At 42.4% G+C, this 19,526-nt stretch overlaps 1 protein-coding gene across 2 annotated transcripts; it reads right to left on the bottom strand.

Annotated features, from left to right (window-relative positions):
• Nucleotides 1–194: 194 nt before the first annotated feature.
• Nucleotides 195–16,282, bottom strand: LOC115810881 (apolipoprotein B-100). Of its 2 annotated transcripts, XM_030772907.1 has the most exons (28): nucleotides 16,188–16,282; nucleotides 15,748–15,777; nucleotides 15,429–15,532; nucleotides 15,178–15,323; nucleotides 14,743–14,890; nucleotides 14,204–14,356; nucleotides 13,819–13,943; nucleotides 13,618–13,703; nucleotides 13,021–13,471; nucleotides 12,789–12,903; nucleotides 12,553–12,699; nucleotides 12,230–12,441; nucleotides 11,921–12,116; nucleotides 11,630–11,809; nucleotides 11,334–11,537; nucleotides 11,083–11,250; nucleotides 10,758–10,963; nucleotides 10,460–10,639; nucleotides 10,247–10,356; nucleotides 9,939–10,146; nucleotides 9,498–9,670; nucleotides 9,220–9,383; nucleotides 9,013–9,122; nucleotides 8,463–8,836; nucleotides 2,292–8,330; nucleotides 2,038–2,149; nucleotides 1,778–1,955; nucleotides 195–1,473 (listed from the first exon to the last, which is right to left on the bottom strand). In XM_030772907.1, exons 1-28 carry the CDS (start codon nucleotides 16,240–16,242, stop codon nucleotides 490–492), a joined length of 11,358 nt encoding a protein of 3,785 aa, XP_030628767.1. In that variant the 5' UTR covers nucleotides 16,243–16,282; the 3' UTR covers nucleotides 195–489. The 2 variants fall into 2 exon arrangements, with proteins under 2 accessions (XP_030628767.1, XP_030628768.1); XM_030772908.1 differs by lacking the exons at nucleotides 195–1,473; nucleotides 1,778–1,955 and having other exon boundaries at nucleotides 2,038–2,148.
• Between the last annotated feature and the right edge of the window lie 3,244 nt (nucleotides 16,283–19,526).

The raw sequence follows: 19,526 nt of genomic DNA, 5'->3' as shown, positions 1-19,526 counted from the left end.
ACAACTGTCACATAACTTACTGGAATAGTTCTAGTGAAACTGTAAGTGTCCATTGATTTTCCTGCAAATATTGTTGCATTTCTTAAATTTGTGAAAATCTCACTTGACGCCATTTTTACATCCCTGCATGTTTTTGCATACCCAAAGATGTCGTTGTTTGCACACATTAGAAAAAATATAGAGCTCAACAAAAATGCAGTACAAATGATCTTTATTGAGCTTTGTTCATAACATAGTATGTTTTAGACATGAATGGAAGAAACACTCAATAAAGATATATTTTTTGAGGTGAATATTGAGTTTGCATTTCAGTTGTCATTTACACAAATGGAATGATACACTTCTGTTTTAAAAAGCTGTTCAAGCTACTGAGACTGCTTTAAATACATGCTAACATTATATTTGCATTAAGCATCCATGGTGGTCTTTCACACCTTATATTCAACAGGTAGTGTTTAAAGTATTCACAGTTTATCCAGAATAATTGCCTTACTGATGGAAGGGGAAAGGAAGCTCAATCTCCAACTTTCCATCATTTACCTTTACAAGACCATCAGTAGGTAGAACACCAGCAACTGTGCTGATGACTGTACTCAGAATGGACATAACATAATCCAAGCAGTGCCCAATGATTTCATTCAGCTTCTCAATGGTAAGCTCAGCATCAACCATCTCCAACAGGCTCTTGACTACTGTGACAAGGTTGGCATAGTAAGCATTGAGGTACACAGCAGCGGTGTCAAGGATATCAGACTTAATGTTGTCAATGAATTCTTGTGCCTTCTCAACCACTGCGTGGAGGGTCTCACCAAGCTTCTGAAGGATCACATCAAGACTCTCCAACTCCCTTACCAGTTCTACAGCCTGAGTTGAAAGTGTCTTCAGGGTGCTCTTTACGTGGTCCAGAATTTGGGTTCCAGTCATGACCTCACCTGATGGCAGTACCACTTGGACAGGGCTGATGGTTTCAATAATGGGTGTGAGGTAAACTTCCAGGTTGTCAGTGATCACCTGCACAAGCTGCTCCAGAACTGTGGCAACATTGCTAGTGACTTTCTGGCAGATCTCAGGCAGGCTTGTCTTCTCTTCCATGCCAGGGAGCTGGATATGCGTTTCCCTCAGGATCTTGACTGCAGCATCAATAAAGATTTGCACAGTTTTCTGATACTGTACAATGACGTTCCTGAAGAGAATGGACAGCTGACTCAGCTCGGGGGCGTGTGCAGATGCAGCAGTGTAGGCCTCAGTGATGCCATTGACAATGGTAGCCCACAGTCCTCTGACAGCACCAAGGATGCCATACTTGTCAGCAAAGCCAGTGATGGATGAGGTGATAGCAGGCAGTCTCTCCTTCAGGCCCATGATCATCTCGTGGGGAGCCTCCAGGTTGTAGGCTGCCTGGAGATGCATCTTCTTATCCTCCTTTGCAGCAGCTCTAATGCTCAGGATATCCACATCATCTTCAGGTGCAGACTGCAAGAAAATATTTCATTAAACAATGTGCTTTCAGGGCAGTAATTCATGAACTGGAAAAAAAAATACTGGAACTGAAATAATCAGCGATAAAAATTACATGTGAAGCAATGCTACTACCATTTTCTTTGAAAATTTTGAACTATTATAAAAGCCTCTATGTTCATCTTGTGAAGGAGCAACCAGTAGAACTGAAAGTGAGTACCACTGGAACCACGACTTGTTCTAAGTTGTCTTCTTTCATAAGTTGCTTAGAACTGTATTCAAATGAATGAGAAGGAGTTGGAAAATCAAGGACACTTACTGCATAGCGGCTATATAGCCTAGCATGCAGCTGAGATGGGATGCTTCCCTGGAGTTGAAGTCCAAGGAAGCCAGTGGAAGGTGTGGAGACTGAAACACTAATTCCATCTGTACGGGCAGCATAGCGGAAGTTCACATCGGTGAAGCTCGGGCTTGTGATGTCCATGTTCAAAGTGTGACTGAAAATGAAGACCAATACTGGTTAATTACTGTGCATTACCCGTTTTTTCTCATAATGGTAATCATGGAATCTAAATTCACCTCAGAGCCAGGGAAAGAACATGTTGAATGTCCAAAGTAGCCTCAGCATGTGTAAGGACAGCTTTAGCAGTAAGGCTCAAGGCATCGTTGTCCATGGCAGAGCTTATGGAACCTGCGCAAAGAATAAAAAATAGTTTGAATGCTCACAAAAATAAAATAATTTCATTTTTATAAATTAACTGAAGCATTAACAACTGTCACTGATAAATACATCACTGTTAATGTAGCAAAATGTTTAAAAGTTATATACTCACTATCAAGATCATAATCCAGCAGAACAATGGGAGAAGTTGCAGAAGCCTTGAAAATAACTGTGTAGATGGGGGCTTCACCCTCAACCTTAGCCTCAACATTGGTGGTGTACACAGGAGAGATGATCTTGCTGGTGCTGGCTACTGTCTGCTTGGCTGCAGTCACTTCTGCAACAGCTTTCTCAAAGATGCTAAGATCACCAAGGGTGCTTGGCTGAGACAAGTCAATCTCAACATCTGCAGTCAGAGAATTCAGTGGAGCTAAGTCAATTGTGGCCTGGGCAGAGTGCTTCCCCTTTGTGTTGAGGGCAGCGACGTTGATCTCATTGTTGCAGGCAAGTTTTAGCACAGCATACACACGGCTAAGAGCTGCTTCCAGGGCCAGATTCTCATCCACATCAAGTTCCACTTTTAGATCCCCGCGATTGACATTGGCATTGCCAACAGTCTTCAGAGTGGAGCGCAGACCATCACGGCCCAAGAAGAGAGAAGCCTCGTTGTCCAGAGCTCCCTTGATCACACCACTTTCCAGGAATGTTCCATCAATGCTTCCCTTCGTGGCTGTCTCGGCAGAGATGAAGAAAAGGCCAGCTTCAATTTTCAGAGAGTTTTCAGCATCTCCACTTCCAACAGCTTGGATGATGGGAATGTCCATGGTGTATTTGGCTTTGAGGGTGGATGTTGCAGTGGGGTGAGTCTTAGTGTCTCCAAGCAGGTGATGGCTAGCTTCAAGAGTCAAGATGGGCAGGTTAACCTTGGCCACAGTAGTCAGAGATGCTGAGGCTTCCAGATCATCTGTGTTCAGGCTCACTGTGCTGTCATGAGTTCCCTGAATGTGAACATTCTCTAGGGACAGGGCAGTGGCCAGCTTCACTCCTCTTTTGGTGGTGAGGCTGCTGGTTCCATCAAGCTTGGCTTTCAGACCCTCAAACACAGAGGCAGAAATAGCACCAATGCGGATCACGAGGTCATCGTCTCCGTGTATGGCAGCATTTGCATTCAGATTGAAGATGGCGGATTTGAAAGTCATCTCAGAAATCAAGTTGCCAAGAGCAGGGACACTGATCAGACCCAGATCAAAAATGGGTGCAAACCTACTCTTCTGGTACACAATCTTAGCATCCACATCAAATGTCTGCTCTGTGGTGGTCAGCAGGTCTTTAAGGCCAGTGTGCTCATACAAGTTGATGTCATTGATAGCTGGGGTCTTGAAATCAATGACTGGCACAGCAATTTCAGGAATGCTGATTGGGACAGTCAGAAAGTCAAGGTTGGCCTCACCATTCACAGCAGCATAGACACCAGCCTCTGCCTTGTTGTGGTCAATAGTTAAGTTGTGGCTGTACTTGTACTGGTTGAGGCGCAGAAGGGCCACAGTGTTAACCTGCTGCATGTCGAGGTTGAGGGTCACAGAGTAATCGTTCTGAAGATCAATCTTGGCAGATAGTGATTCAGGCAGGCTGAGTATGGTATTACCCTTGTTCTGGAAATCCAAGACAACCTCAATGGGCTGGATCAAAATGTTGAGAGCATTGGACAGAGTGCCACTGAATGCACCAACAAGCTCTGTGTCATGGTTTACCTTTGCTTCCACCTTCATGTCACCCAAGTGGGCATTCCCTGATGCAACAATCAAGCTGTTTTTGATGAAAGAAGACTCAGCCTCCACTCGGGCATCAAAGGTAATGTGGCTAAAGACAACACCATCAGCACTGACTTTTTGTTTGATTTTCAAAGAAGATGCATCAGTGTCTCCACTCAAAGTGAGCTTGGCAGTGCTCGGGTCAATGGTAAAGTGCAGGTCACTCTTATGGGTACCTTCATCAGAGAAGTCAAATAGGCCAATTTTCCCAGTGCCTTCATTGCCAACGGTCAGGGTGATGGTGGTGGATTCCTGGCGAACAACTAGCTTCTGAGTCAGAGAAGCCTCACTGGTCAATGTGAGCAGAGGGACGTCCACTTGATGGTTGTAGGTCGTATCCACAGCAAAAGACATTCCATCCTCAATGGCAAGGAATGCACTGTTGACGATGGTTCCTGTGTAGGGAGCTGTGGTGACCTTAATGGTTGTCTTTCCAGAAGCCTGGGCAGACTGGCCATAGATGGTCACTGATGCTTGGTGTTCAACAGCAACAGCACTGTGGGTGAACTTAAGAGTATCAGCTATAATCACACGACTCATTTTGGGAACTGCCACACGGGCTGTAGAGTCCAGGTTGTAGTTGAGAATCTCTAAGCTTTCGGATTTACCCTGCGAGGTAATGAAAATAGTGAACTGGGGTGTCTCCTCACTGTCAGTGGAGTTCTGGAACTCAGCAGAAGTCCTGATGTTGTAAATTGGAGTGCTGGCACGAATCTCACCATAGAGCTTTCCAAAACATGGCATCAGGAGCTCGCTTGGGATTGCAGGCAACTTAATCTCAGGAATCTGCAGGGGAATGTCCAGGCCATGCTCAAGATTGAACTTTGGGATGGCAGGAAGTGAGATCTCTGGAATTGTGATCTCTGGCAGTGTAACTGCAGACAGATCAGGGAGGTAGTTCATTTTCAGTTCTCCAAAGAAGGCATCCACATCCAACATATTGAATTCCAAGTTCAATATGAAGTCAATAATCTCAGTTATCCTCTGTTTAAGGTCGTCATAGGTAATGGTGGTGGCTGGCACAGTGTGGAATCCCAGAATGGTGAACTCTGGAATGTCAACCTGAGATGGGAGCTCAATCTCCTGAAGTTTGTCCAGGCTTATCTTCATTGAGGGAAGGACCAGGTTGGTGAATGGAACAGTGAGTGAAGGGAGCTCCAGCTCAGCTGTCTTCAGTCCATTGACAATTCCTTCAACAAGTTGCTTCACCTCACTGAAGATTGGTTGCTCAGCAAGCAGTTTGTTTGCCATCTCAATCACAACAACAAAAGAATCAGTGACAATGGTCAGGATCTTGGTGTAGACATCGCTGACCTGCTGCAGGACCTGGTGAATTTCTCCTTTCAGATCCATCTCAGGAATTCTTTGCTTGAGATTATCAACTAATGTCTTGACATCGTTAAGAACAACACTGTCAATGATGTCCTTCAGGGTTTTGATCACATCTGCAACTTTGACTTCCCTAAGTTCCTCTAAGAAAGCATTCAAAGATGAGACAATGTAATTGAGAAACTCTCTGGTAGCTTCAACCTTCTGTGGGACTTCAAGTGATGAGATTAATGTATTCAGTTCAGTGATGTATTCACTAATTTTCTGATTTGCCTCATCTACAAATGCATTGTAGTCAAATGATTTGACTTGACTGATAAAGGCATCAATGTGCTCATTCAGGTGTTCAATAGCTTGTTTGACTTCAGTTTCCTTTAGGTAAGTAATGGCATCATCCAGAAGTTTAGTAACAGGGACGGGAATAGTCTTCAGAGTATTAGCAACAACCTGAACTGTTTCATCAAACTTGAAATGTTTGATAAGCTCTACAATCTTGTCCAGAAGAGCTTCAATCCTTTTGTCAACTTCATATTTGACAAGAACAGACCTCACATTGCCATAGATTCCATTCAACCTCTCAATGATGTTCATTTCAGTGATTAAAGCTTTAGCAGTGTCAACAATCTTTGTGAGTTCTTCTGTTGGAATTTGAGCCTTTACGGTCTCCACATAACTCTGAATGTCAACTGAGCTTATAAGGTTCTTCAAGTCTTCCACCAGCTTAGCCTTGTCAAAGCTCTCAATCATCTGTTTCAGTTTGCTCATTGTCTCCTCCAGATTCTCTTTAACAGCATATTTTGCATCAAGGTCATGCAAGAAGGCAATGCTGCTGTCCTGCAGCTTCGCCAGATCGATCTTCTTGATCACATCTTCAATGGCCTCAATGACAGCAAGCACAATGGCACTGATGTCATATTCTTCATTGAAGGCATTCAGCTCCTCAGTAAGCCTCTGCACAACTGTGTCAGACAGGGTGCCGCTGACAATGAGCTCCTTCACAAGGTCAACAACGTCATGAATGCGGATGGTCAAGTCACTCAAAAGCTTCTCAAGAGCAGCCTTGATGTTCAGCAGGGAGGCCTCTAGGTCGTCCAGGGTGATGGCATACTCCTGAGTGAGAGCAATCAGTTCGGTTCTCAGCTGAATAACCCGTCCTTCCAGGTTCAGTTCGGTCACAAAGTCACTGATGAGCTGAGGCAGATTCTCAATCTTGGCAGCGATGTCATGCTTGTTGATGTAACTCTGCAAGGCTTCAGCCATGTTCACAACTATGATTTTGACATTTTCCAGAATTGCGGGCAAACTCTCAATGAATGGAATATTAATCACGTGGCTATCTGTGCTTTTGTCATATTTCAGGAAACCAGAGACAGAGAAATCTTGGTTTTCCTGATCAACTGTGTTTAAGAGGTTGGTGATGACTGCTCCTGACACTTCCAATCCAAGCCTTTCAGGGGTGTTGAAAACACTAAGCTCCTGGTTGATGGCATGATTGTTCACTTTGGCCTTCAGTCTCAATGCAGCCTTTTGCTCTGAAGGTGAGAGAATAGTGTCAACCTTGTTATCAAGGTTGGTCTCGATGGAAACGCCGTTGTCCAGGTTCTGGGTTGTTGAAACTCTGCATTCATGCGAGTGTGCGAAAGCCAGAGGCTCTGCCTTCAGGAGAACCTTAGTGTACAGCTGAGCACTCTGTTTGCCATACAGATTCAAGTCTCCATCAGCATTAGCAATGGCATCAACGTTGAAGGCAAATGGAACAGCTGTAGCACGAATGGTGGTGTCAAATCGGAGTGGCTGTGAGTTGAATCGGGCATCGTTGTTGACTCTGAGAGAGAGACCAGCAATATCCACCTCTGAGTTGTGACTCATGTGAGCTCCCAACAGCTTTCCAGTGGTGCTACACTTAGCGGTGGCAGCCAGGTCTGCATAGCTGATCTCATAGGTGTGCTTCAGCTCTTCCTCAGCATAAGCAAGTTTCACATTCCCTGTCAGGTCAGCTTTGTAAGGCTCTGCTTTCAGCTCAGCTTCATTGACCAGGTTGACGTGCAGGATCTTCAGATCATTGCTGATTTTCACAAGAGCGGTGTAAGGTTCTACATTAAAGGCGATGTCGTGTGAGTAGGAGGTACCATCTGCAACAACAGCGTCGGCTTTGGAAGCGAAAGCAACTGAGGACAGAGAGGCTGTCAGAGAGTTAGTATTCTCAGCTGTTATCCCCGCATATCCACTCTTAGTCTCGATGGACAGAGAGGCCTTAGAAGCATCAAGCGCACCGCTGAAGGTGTTTTCCAAGGTTAGAGGGCTCTGCAGTGAAGTGGTGCCACTAGTAATCAGGCCATCTTTGTTCAGGGTCAGACTGGCTTTGTGGGCAGCACTATGAGAACCCAGTTTGCCAGAGGCGTCGCTGTTCACAGCCAGACCATTGACATCCAGGGTAGCGGTGACCAGAGAGTGGATACGGTCTTCAGATTGCTCAACAGCACTGTCCACTTTGATGCTAACTACACCAGCACCTGCGGTGGCCTCAGCAACATTTTGCACCGTAAGGCCAAGAGCTAATGCTTTAGTGTCAGATTTCACAGCGAGAGTGGATTCTTTGAAGGTGACCTCAGCGACGTGCGTCAGGGAATCTTCAAACACTGCTGTGTTGGATGCAATAGAAAGCTCGCCATTGGCAAAGGCAGCAGCAATTGTGTTCTGAGCCTGGAGCAGTGTTGAATCAACTTTCAGAGATGTATCAATCTTTGCCTCTGGCCTGAATGGGAAGACAGCAAAAGATGGTGTGAGGGTAGCAGTGCCATACACAGGTCCTGCCTTCAAGGATCCCTCAAGGTTGCAATCTCCAGAGATCTCTTCAGCATTGACGCCGAGTTGGCCAGTGTGTTCCAGAGACACTTGCAGACCCAGGGGGCTGGTTGCTTCAATCTTGCTGCTTGTTTTTACACTAACCTTCTCTGCAATTCTTACTTCTTCCACAACACTTGCACTGGCATCAATAAGCTTGTGGCTTACGGAAGTCTTAAGCTCAGCCTTGAGAGAATCATCGGGGGTACCAGCAAGCAGCGCAGACCCTGAAGAGAGAAGCATTGGATGTGTTAAAGGTAAAGGAATTGTGGAGGGCTGATAAGTTAATATTTCATTACATACTATACACTGAGGTAATTGTGCCCCACATCTGACAATGAACACGGAGGGAAATGTACCTTCAACTTTGAGTGACAGGAGGTCCACGGGTGATGTTCCAGTGACTTCTACTTTGGCAGAATAACTGGGGTTCTCTACGGGATCTCTGCCTGCAGAGACAGCCGCCTCCAAGTCGTAAAGGTTGCTGCTGACTTTGCCAGACAGCTCTGCCATTCCGAAAACTGGGAGGGACACAGTGATGCTCTCAGGAACAAAAACCTCAGGGAGGGGAATCTGAACAGAGGCCAGCTCTATGCCAAGCTGGGGCACAGCCAGATGAGGGGTGGTGAGGGCAGCAGGGAAGTTCAGCTCCTCAGAAGATTTCCCGCCAAGAGGCAAGGGAAGGATGATGGTGTAGTGATGTTGACCGAAGTGGTACTTGGCTGCAGCCTCACTGTTTAGAGAAAATAATTTGATTTAAATAATCTGACTGGAGAAAAAATAAACAAAGAGCTAATAGTATATTCATTATGACTTGCTACAAAAGAGCAGTTGAATGAATGCAACAGAAAAAAGCAACAGAACAACAGAAAAGCAACAGTCTCATAAACAACAGAAAAAAGAACGTACGCATTCAGGAAGAGTCTCTCGGGCAGCGTGATCTCAGGAAGTGCAGGGACTCTAAGGTTCTGCAAATAGGGAATCTCACCGGCAAACTTCTCCAGGTAAGCGTTTGAAGCCTGTTAAGTCATGCAGAGTATATTACTGTCACTTTTTTTCAGATTGAGAGGAAAATGGCCTTTACTGAACTGGAACAGACACTGCTTTTTCTCTTACCTCAACTGATTTGCTCAGGATGTCACGGACTTTCATTTCAGTCTGGCCAATCTGATGATCAAGAAGACCATTGGCCATGGTCTTAACAGCATCAATGTTGGGGATGATATTGTGAATCTCCGAGTTCACATCAGACTTAACCTCAGCTTCAATTTTCTCTGCATCTAAAGATTGGATCACATATTAATGCATTAATTTCTTGGGTGCATTGATCCTTTTGGCATGTTTAGAATTTGATATGACAGAGAGGACATATATGTGTATAAATGCCACTGTACCATATTTCAGGGTGACACTCTGCACAGAGGAGGTCTCAGGGAGCTTAATGTCACTCTTGAGTTCAAGTGTCAGCTCTTCTGCATGCTTCAGGTTAGCAGAGACCGTGGCGTCGGCTTGAACAGAGGGAACGAGCAGCTGAACCTCCAGCTTGGCATCCTTCACTGCCTCAATCCTGGGTGCAGAATTTTGTTTTATAAGTATCTTAAAACTAAGGATTGATCAGTAAATCTAACAGATTTCAGATATGTTCTGTATTGCAAATGTTAACACCACTACAGTGCAGAAACTGAGATATTGTAGTTGTGTTACAGTGTGAATATGGTATGATTATGCCAGTCTGCATGCCTGCATCAGATATTGTTGTGTGGAGGAGGGATATTTACACACCAAATGAGTGCAGTGAGTTGAAACAGGAGTGAATGTTGACAGAATTGACTTACTTGGCATGGGCAACCAGAGATGCCTGTGGGATGTTCTTATTGATGAGGTCAATCTGAATGGAGTGAGTGCCCTTGCCCTTTGTACTTGGGTCAACAGCTCCAAATCTGAGCCCAGCTTCCAGGTCGTAATCAGGGATCTGGAGATCGGCGGAGACGGTGTACTTCTGTCTGTTGAACATAAGAGCAGCCTTGGCTTCCACAGATGTACCTGTGAGCAAAGGAGATGATGAGGTTTAGAAGTGGTGGCTTGAGGGATCAGTGACACTGGGTCAAACATAAATTTTGATCATGTGGAACAACTGTCTTACCTTCTGCTTTCACATCAACTGTCAGTTTGTCCACCTTGTCTTCATAGGCATAGTCGATAGTTGCACTGTACTCAGACACTTCACCAGTAGGATGCACTTCAATAGCAAGCCTTTAATAGAAAGCCGAAACAGCCAGTTAAAGTAAGCTGTACACCAACGGAGCTTTCAAATATTACAGCAAAGCTCTAAATTTCTCCATTGTTTTCTGCTTACTTGCTATCACCAGTGAAGGGGAAGTAGGGAGCAGCATCGTTGGACATAGCATCAGAATACTGCAGGGCAGTGCAATACTTCAATCCAGGGAAGAGCGGTGTGCATTCTGACACATCAACTCGTTCCATCACAGAAGGAATAGGCTTGATCTCAGCACCGGTGACAGAAACCAGTGAGTTGCTGCATAAAGCAAATAAGTCAGACATTTTCACACTCAGTACTGATATTGGATTGGTTGAAATTTTCTTTCAATTGTGAGAGGAGCACATAAATCTGAAGATACAGCAAATTGTCTTACGTAATGCTGATGAGCTTGGTTGGACCCTGAGGAGCAGGGATGGACAGCTTGACGTTGCTGTCAGTCATGGCAACTTTGGCTCTCAGGCCACTCTCATGGAAGATGTTGGTGTGCATCTCCAGGCCAGAGTGGACATAATCAGGGAAGTGAGCACCGACCTCAGTCACAAACTCAATTCCAGCAGATGGCATGAAAGCAACTTCGCTCTGTAGAAAATAGCCAAGGCATGAAAAATAGATTAAAATCTTTCATGTTCAGATTTTGTTTTCCCAAAAGCCATCAACTGAAAAAATTCTGATAATTATTCTTCGGAACAGCAGCATACCATGTCGGGAGCAATGCTCAGTCCTCCTTTGACACCAGGAGTGAAGGTACCAGACAGAGCTACACGCAATGGGACACCAGGACCAGTCGGCAGGTAGAACTCATTGTCCATGAAGATGTAGTGCAGGAAGAGCTCATTATCGGCACTAGAAAGCAGTCCCTTTATGAGCTGTAATTGAAAACACGGAAATGAATAACTTTTCACTTAAAACACGACCTACTGCTTAAGTCTTGGTGTGCAACTATGCTTACGTCAGTGGGGAACATCTTTAGGAGGTTGTCGATCATCATGGCTGCAGAGTAGGCCATCTCTTCCATCTCCTTTGTCTTGAGGAATCCCAGCTCAGCACCTAGAAGTCGTAGGTAGACCGTTGCTTCTGGGGCATCGTGGGCCTTAAGTTCCGCAATCAGTTTGTTGACATTACGGCTGATTTCCTTGATGATGTTTTGTGAGGCCTACAGAGAATGAATCATATTCATTATCTAATTTTCAGTGGAATATAATAAGGTAAGTTCTGAACATGGAGAGGGTATTGTATTTTAAATACCTGTCTTTTTTTCCTGTCATTCCTCAAGGCTGGCAGGATGTTCCTCAGGACTTGATTAATCTGAACTGGCATCTTGTCAGCAGCATAATAAATAGTTTTCAGGACAGTGTCAGGGAAGAATCCATTTGCACCAAACAAGGCTTCCACAGTTGGCTCAAATCCTTTGCCCTCCATGCCAATCTGAAAGTGAAAAGACTGATGAAGGAATCTGATACAAAGTAAAAATCAACACCAAGGAAAATGAATTTGTGGTAAGATATTTGAAATAAAAGTCTGAGGTTAATTCTCTACCTCAACCATGTCCATATCATATCCAAAAGCCTTCAGGGTCATCTCAAGCATGACCTCCTTGGGCAAGTGGCTTGTGGATTCAAAGATCATGTTTCCTTGCAGAGAAGCCATCTTATAATTGCGAGAGAACTTGGTAGGATCCATGACAGATCCAATCTCATTGCCCTGTAGAGCATCAAGGATCTTCTGTCTCAGTCTAGGAAAAGAAAGCAAAAAATAGTTAATGGCAATAACAATACACAAGGCGGTGTGTCACAAAATATTACGAAGCCTCAAATGAACAAAGCAGGTTTTTCATTTTCCACTCACTCTGTGGTCTCAGGAGCAGTAGAGCTAAGAATGTTGGTGACATGGGAAATGACAAAGCTCTTGGCCTGGATGTTTTCCTCTGCGGGCAATGCAGCAGCCAACTGAGCAAGTTCTGCAGGCTGAGGGTCCTTCATCAAGATCAGGTAAGCAGCCACGCGTTTCTGCAGAGGAGCTGCTCCATCCAAAAGGACCTGCATGAGCACCTCTCTGCCCTATTGGACATTAGCAGAATTTTGAGTTGGGAATGCAGTGTAGTGCATTGAATAGTTTTTTTTCTGGATACCTAAACAGATTAACTATTACACCACACAGTTGAAATGTACCTCCTCAGGAACAGAAGTCAGTCTGAAAGCTTGAATGGCTGCCTGCTGAACCTCTGGAGAGGCTGCGGGCTGGTTGACACACTGAATCACTGCAGACTTCAAGGCAGGACTTGCAGCTCCCATGGCAGCAGCCATGTTGCCAATAACCTAGAGAACAAGCCGCTTTGAGTTAAGGGTCCAAAACTTTACAAATCAACCTCTGGGTGACTTGCCAGAGAAAACACAAAAATACACACCCTTAGGGACAAGAACAGGTGATCCTGATCACCAGTGCAATCTCCAATTTGTTCAAGAGCGTAGTCAGCCACAGCTTGGATCTCAGGGGTCACTTTTCCCTCAGCTTGGTAAAGCCTGTTGGAACATAGTGAAAGAGGTAAGGAAAGATAATTATACTACTGGGGAGAGTATATGAGAGACTATATAAAAGAGAGGTGTGCACATTTTTTTCTCTGTGGTTCAGCTACTCACCTTCTAACAGCATTGCTTGCAGCATAGTAGATAGGTTTGCTTGGCTTGAACTTGGCCATCTCAAGCATCTCTTTGACAAGGACACGAGAGGGGTTGGGAACCAGCCCCATGGCGAACACGGCAGCATCGATCTCAACAGAGGAGCTATCGAAAGTCCTAAGGATCTGCATGATGGCAGTGCTGCACTCTGGGGTGCCACACTGGAACAAGGCCTGGTAGGTCAGAGGACGGGAGATCTCCAAAGCCTCGTGCACGCCAGCAGCCAAGGTCTCAGCGTTCAACTTGCGGATCATGCTCACAAGCTTGTGGGCCAGGTAAGCTCTCTTGTGTCCATCACTGGTCTTGGAAAGTCCAGCCAGCTCCCTGAGAACAGCAAGAGCGGCATCTTTGTCCTGAATAGGGCTCTGGTCAATGCTGGCATCAGGGTGCAGGGTCTTCATGTTGGCTTCATCTAAAGATTGGCAAGCAGAATGAGTAACTTCTCATGACATGTATTGATTCAGTTGCAGTTGAAATAACTTGTTGATCTTCTAAACATTTTCACCCATTTACAAGCAAACTATATTCATTTGTATAAACAAAGGATGTCATTCTTACTGTGGTCAAAGACTCTCTCGTCGTACTCAGTAACTTCCACAAGAGTAAGGGCCTGTTTACCAACATTGGTAACACCATACTCTCCCCTGCAGAAGGGTATATATGTGAAATTAGGAGAACCAAAACAATTATGATATGTTTGAATAAACTGAGTAATATTCAAATCTCAGTGTTTTCAATATCAAAGTGTGGATGTCTCACTTGTGAGAGAAGGGCACAAGAATATGGTTCTCTGTGCAACTGCCAGAAGTCATGTGGGACTGTGCATTGTCAAACTTGTAGTTGCAGGTCTGAGTGCTTCTGATCAGCTGGGCAAGAGGGTAGTGCTGTATGAAGAAACAAAGCAGATGTTTGACTTCAAGCTAATACATAATTTAACTGTCTATTTGACCAAAACTTCACATGCCAATGATGATGTCCCTTCGGAAGCATCTTCATTTGTGAATCACACATTTTCTCATTTATCTTTACACTGCCAAGTAGATACTTTTGGGACTACATACATGCACATTATGAATAATAATATATATAATAATTTGAGTATTTCTTGGTTTAAGTAGTACTCCATGCTAGCTATAAGACTCACCATGCCAGTAATGAGAGCAAGGGGGCTGGTGTGGTCCTTGACTGGCCTGAAGTTGTCGCACCTGGACAAGTCCCTGGTGAGAGTAACGTCAGTGGCAATGTCCTCCCTTGCGTTCACAGCGTAGTCAGTCTTGCACAATCCGTAAATGGTGGGCTGGATTGAGACAACATTTTAATGATTAGATTGCAGATATTATGTTATTCCAAAATTGCTTGCTATCATAAACGGATGTTTAAACTGCAAACAGTGGGTGTTTTTAGTCTGTCTACCAGAAGAGAAGGAAGAAATTAACTGAAATGTGTGAAATATCTATAGACCATAGAGCATATATCCACAATTGTTTTCAAGTTACAAATCTAAGATTTACATGGAGTAAGCTGGCAACAGATATGCAACCATGACTAGGTATTTTCCTAAAATTACAGCAGTGTAGTCACAGTCAACAAGAAAGAAGCTAGTAAACATACTTTAAGCCATTTTCCCTTGTGCCGTGCTTTTGTGCTAAGCTTTGGTCAATATTTTGCTGATGATTGACTCACCATCCTCTTGTTCCTCTCTTCCTCAAGCACAGGCACAGCAAGAGCTGAGATGATACCCCTCTTGATGTTCAAGATATTGATTGGCTCATCATCTTCAGGGAACAACTTGATGTCATTGTCTCCTTTAACTGTCACTTTCAGTGGATGCCTGAATAAAGGGTTCAAAAATAGGTCAGTATATGCCAGTGTATGCCTATCACCAGCACTACATCAATATGTCTCTCCACAATGTTCTAATGGATTGGCTTCATGAAAAGTAAACAGTAGCAAATTAGTTAGATTTATTTTGCTTGGTCATGACCATTATTTAGACTGATCTGGGTTTTCTGTTACAGTGAAGCTGTCACCTCAGTAGATTGGTAAGGTGGAAACCCAGAATTTACTTTAGAATTCACTCCCACTTCAACATGTCCACAGACGTAATCAGAGACTCACTTTTCCATGGCAGCCTTGAAGGCCTCAGCACCAGCAGCAGGTGCGAAGACTGGGTTACCATCTGCATCAACATCAGTGACTTCGCTCAGTGTGCACTCTGTAGTGTGCACAATGTAGCTACATGGGCCTGGGACTTCAATCACAACCTAAAGGAAATTTAAGAGATGTGTGAAGAGTCTTCAGTTTATGCTTTTTCTTCATAAAAATCAGGACTGAGAAAGCAACAGTCAGGGAAGAACATTCAGTTGTACCTTGCAACTGCCTTTGGGGCCATTAATAGCTCCATTCAGTGCATTCAGGGACTCCGCTTCATAAAGGTACTCATACTTGTGGAAGCTCTTATACCTTTTGGCAACTAGAAAAATTTAAAGAAATAAACAGAGTTAAGCCAGTTACACAATTCTCTACACAAATGTATGCAAACACTGAAATGAAAAATAACTTTTTTTTTTTATTAGATATTTTCAGGAAGAAAACCAGTTCCTTTGGAACCAGCAAATTTTCCAATATGTTAATGTCTTCATTTTTTTAAATGTAAAAATTTTGTATGAAATGTTTCAGTACACTTACTCAAGCATGGTGCATCCTCTTCCTGAGCTTCTGCAATATAACAAGAAATAATATAAAATTAATATTAAAAGGTTTTAAAAATTCCTATAAATTTCTTTTAATTAAGAATAATTAAAATAAACTCAATTGCAGAATTCTCCTGAAACTTTCAGAGGCCCTTTTTTTCTAGTATGTCATGATGATATAAAGGAATTACTACAGCATTGTTTTATATTATTATTAGTAGTAGTATTTTTAATATTATTATTATGATTATTATTATTATTATCAGCAGTAGTTGTAGTAGCAGCAGCAGAAGTAGTAGTAGTAGTCGTAGTAGTAGTAGTAGTGGTAGTAAACGTAATCTGAACCTGAAGGTTATGAATATCTTAAAAAGATAGAAATTAGAGAGAATAGACAGAAGGTAGAATATTCTTTTTCTTAGCCCCAGCCAAACTTACTTGTCAATGCGATGGTGCTTAAAAGCAGCAAAAGGCAGAGCTTAGTATCCCCCATGATGGGTTCAGTGCAGCTCTTTCCTTAGAGTTGGCGAGTACTCAAATGAGACTGATTTCTGACTGACAGAGCTGGGCTTTTATACCAAAGCTAGTGTAGCAGGGGGGCGGTGAGGGTGAGGAAGAGTGCAGCCCTCATTCCAAAGGTCACACTGCCTGCCTCTGTGGCAGGACAAAGGCAACTCATTTCATAAAATAAGTCCATTCTAAACAGATTAGATTCAAATATGCTGAAAATGATTATTTTTGTGCAGTTTTAATGAGATTGCTGTTGCTGTTATATATGGCCACATCTGCTTTCTCTCTCTTCATACTGTTAACAGTATTCTGATAAGTGTTGATATTTAAATTAATGCAAAGAAAATCACATTATTGTGTATCTAATGTGTCAAATGTATCTTCTTTTTTTGCATGGCAGAAATGTGCCAGAAGTGTTGTGAAGACATTTTAAAACAAGAACAGTTTATTTTATGTCAGTTAAAATGGTGCCATGACAGAAATTAAATAACTGCTAATTCAAACGCCTTAATACAGCTGAGTTTTATTTTGATTCTCTAAAGAGTGTTACCCATGCCGTCTGGGAAACATATGGCACTGTTGGATACAATAAATGTCTTAGTGTTGCAGCTCCTCATGTTCGTGCAGTACATCAAGGATGGAGTCTAACAGCATATCTGCGCAAGCAATCCCTCTAATTTCTCTGTGTAAGTATGGAAGAAATATGTACTTTGAGCAGCACGAATCAGAGATGTTCAGAGTGGAGCAGTCTGGAGCAGACTATATACATACTACAGGGATCAGAGCAATATATTCAGCTTTTACAAACTAGATTTTAGGAAAGCAGTCCCTTTAAAACCATTCAAAATGTACATGAAAGTAACGCTGACCAGTACCTCAAATTTGAATTATATCTCACTGTTCAACTGTAATGTAGCAGTATGTTTTCATGTTGTTTTTGCATGCTTGGCATTGTTGTATTGATACTGTTAATGAGTGACATTGTCTGAATGTGCTTAGGCAACAGACTAACATCTCAGGGTAACCTGATATTGTCTGAGTTCTAAGGTAGATCAGATATTCTCATGTAGATGTTAGTGGTCAGCCTCTCTCTGACAACAGCTCTGACACTGGAATTATATGGCATGTCTAATTATTAAAGAGGGATTTTTATATTTTATAGGGTCTGTAAAGGACATCCAGAAAGCATTCTCTTAGATATTTTTTGTATACACAGATGTTACTGCCTCAGCAACGAAAAAAGTGACCTAAGCAAAAGAGAGAAGGTATCTTACCCATCTCTATTTGCACTGCTGATTGGGTGTCCTGCACATTGCTTACTGATAGTCAGTGTACAGATTGTTTCAGTCAAGCCCTGATCAAGGTACACCAAGAGATCAATGCATGTGCACATAAGATGGTCACTGAAAAGTATCCAAAACATAATTTAGAGCTTGTTTTTGAATTTTTGAATACTAACCAAAACTAACTAATGTGATGAACAAATACATGCCTCCTTATCTAAACTTTTATTTAATTTGTTTTACACTGATGGTATCGTCATGTGCAAAAAACACGCAATCTGCGTCCCACGTTGTCTCCCTCAGTACACAACATCTGGAAACATAAGCACATTTTCTGGCAAATTCTGGCAAGTGCACAACTTTCAGATTCAGCGCTTGGGGGCAAATGTTAAGGTCTATGTTGCAACATCATTTGACTATACTAACAGTTTGTTTGCAATGTTCATAAGAATGGATTTAACGGAAAGTCTGGATTGCGTCCATATCAGCCTTAATCCAGGGCCAGCCATAGGTAATGTCACTGATCTACCAGAAGGCAACTGAACATGTCACTTGCCTTGTGTGAAAATTCAAACTTCGGTTTTGGGCTATTGGAACACTGCAGGTGGCACATACAGCTAAAATACACCTGTAGTGTGTAATTACATAACATTTGTGTAAAGCTGCCAGTAATACGATGCCCCTACACTGGGGTGGTTGTTGTCGCATAAACACCATCTGGAATACATGATAAGAGAAGAGAAATCAAGGAATATTGAAAGTTTGTCATTTTGGGGGGATTTGTGCTGCTGTGACAAGTGAATAAAGAACAATGATAGGAGGAGACAAACAGAACTGCGCTGGATTCGTTGGTCACAAAAAAACATTTTTTAAATCTTTATTTCATGTAGTGGAGATTAATTATAAGCACCTTCTGACTTAGATCATCCATATATTGCTATCTGCTGGCACAATTTTGCATTGTGTTAAAAAAAAGACATTTCTGTCTCTTGTCACTGTCTCATATTCAGTTTGTAAAGATAACTCATGCAACATGTCTAACTGAACGCCATTTCCTTGTCAGATGGCTAAGGTATCAGTTTTAGGTAAAGTCAGGTATTAAACTGTTTCCATGTTTTCCTTGGAGTAGAAAGCAAAAATGGTCTCATGCCTATGTAACTGGAGAAATGGATTTCCATGTCTTCCAGGCTTCTAAGCAGCTTTTCAGGCTATGCTGATGTTATTAACAACATGTTTAGAGAAATATATTCAGCTAAACTGATATTTGCTAAATGAGCTGTTCATGATGTCCAGATTGTCATAAATTTAGGTTCTTTAAATTTGCAACCATCACTACACTGAATAATTGATTATGATTCTATAACCTGCAGTTAGTATTTTATTAAGCTTTTATGTGTACTAACAAGTCCGATATGTAGTTTAATGAAGGGAGTTCATGCAAAGAAGGAACTAATACCTCATGCATACCACATTACTGCACAGAATATGCAAAGATTCTCACTACTTTAGACTATTTCCCCACAACATGAGTTTTAGTGGATGTACTTTCCAAATGTATTATAGTCTGACCATTATGTCATTTTGTATAATTAGCATTGATCTGATTTAGACATTTAATGCATTTAATATTATAATGTAAATGCCTAATATTATGTTAGGTATGCATTTGTGATTTTACAACTTATGTATATCTTTTGCAAAAGTCATTTGCCCTTGTCTCTGGTACTCAGATGTCAATTATTATGTGGTAATAAATTAACTGCTTTAGTTTAATTTTATCAGGAACAGTCCATCAAGTTGGATTTTAAAATCAAACAAACAAAAAAATACACAAAATAAAAAGTAGATTACATTTTTAATTATTTAAATTAAAGAATTAAATTTAAAAAATGTTGGAAAAAAAAAGATTTGCATGAATTGCAAGATTGTGCAAGAATGGCTTGATTTGCCTCTACTAGTATGAGACAGTTGGATAATTGAGAAA

This window comes from Chanos chanos, chromosome 4, assembly GCF_902362185.1.
Source record: "Chanos chanos chromosome 4, fChaCha1.1, whole genome shotgun sequence".
NCBI classification, from domain to species: domain Eukaryota; kingdom Metazoa; phylum Chordata; class Actinopteri; order Gonorynchiformes; family Chanidae; genus Chanos; species Chanos chanos.
Note: the sequence above shows the minus strand (reverse complement) of the source record. Positions and strands in the feature narration are given on the sequence as shown.

Excerpts from the sequence above, each read along its gene's own strand:
- LOC115810881 (XM_030772907.1), bottom strand. The coding sequence starts at position 16,242 with ATGGGGGATACTAAGCTCTGCCTTTTGCTGCTTTTAAGCACCATCGCA. Across the intron at positions 10,640-10,757 it reads ACCAAGCTCATCAGCATTAC|CAACTCACTGGTTTCTGTCA; the intron begins GTAAGACAATTT and ends TGCTTTATGCAG. Across the intron at positions 10,147-10,246 it reads AGTTGATGTGAAAGCAGAAG|GTACATCTGTGGAAGCCAAG; the intron begins GTAAGACAGTTG and ends CTTTGCTCACAG.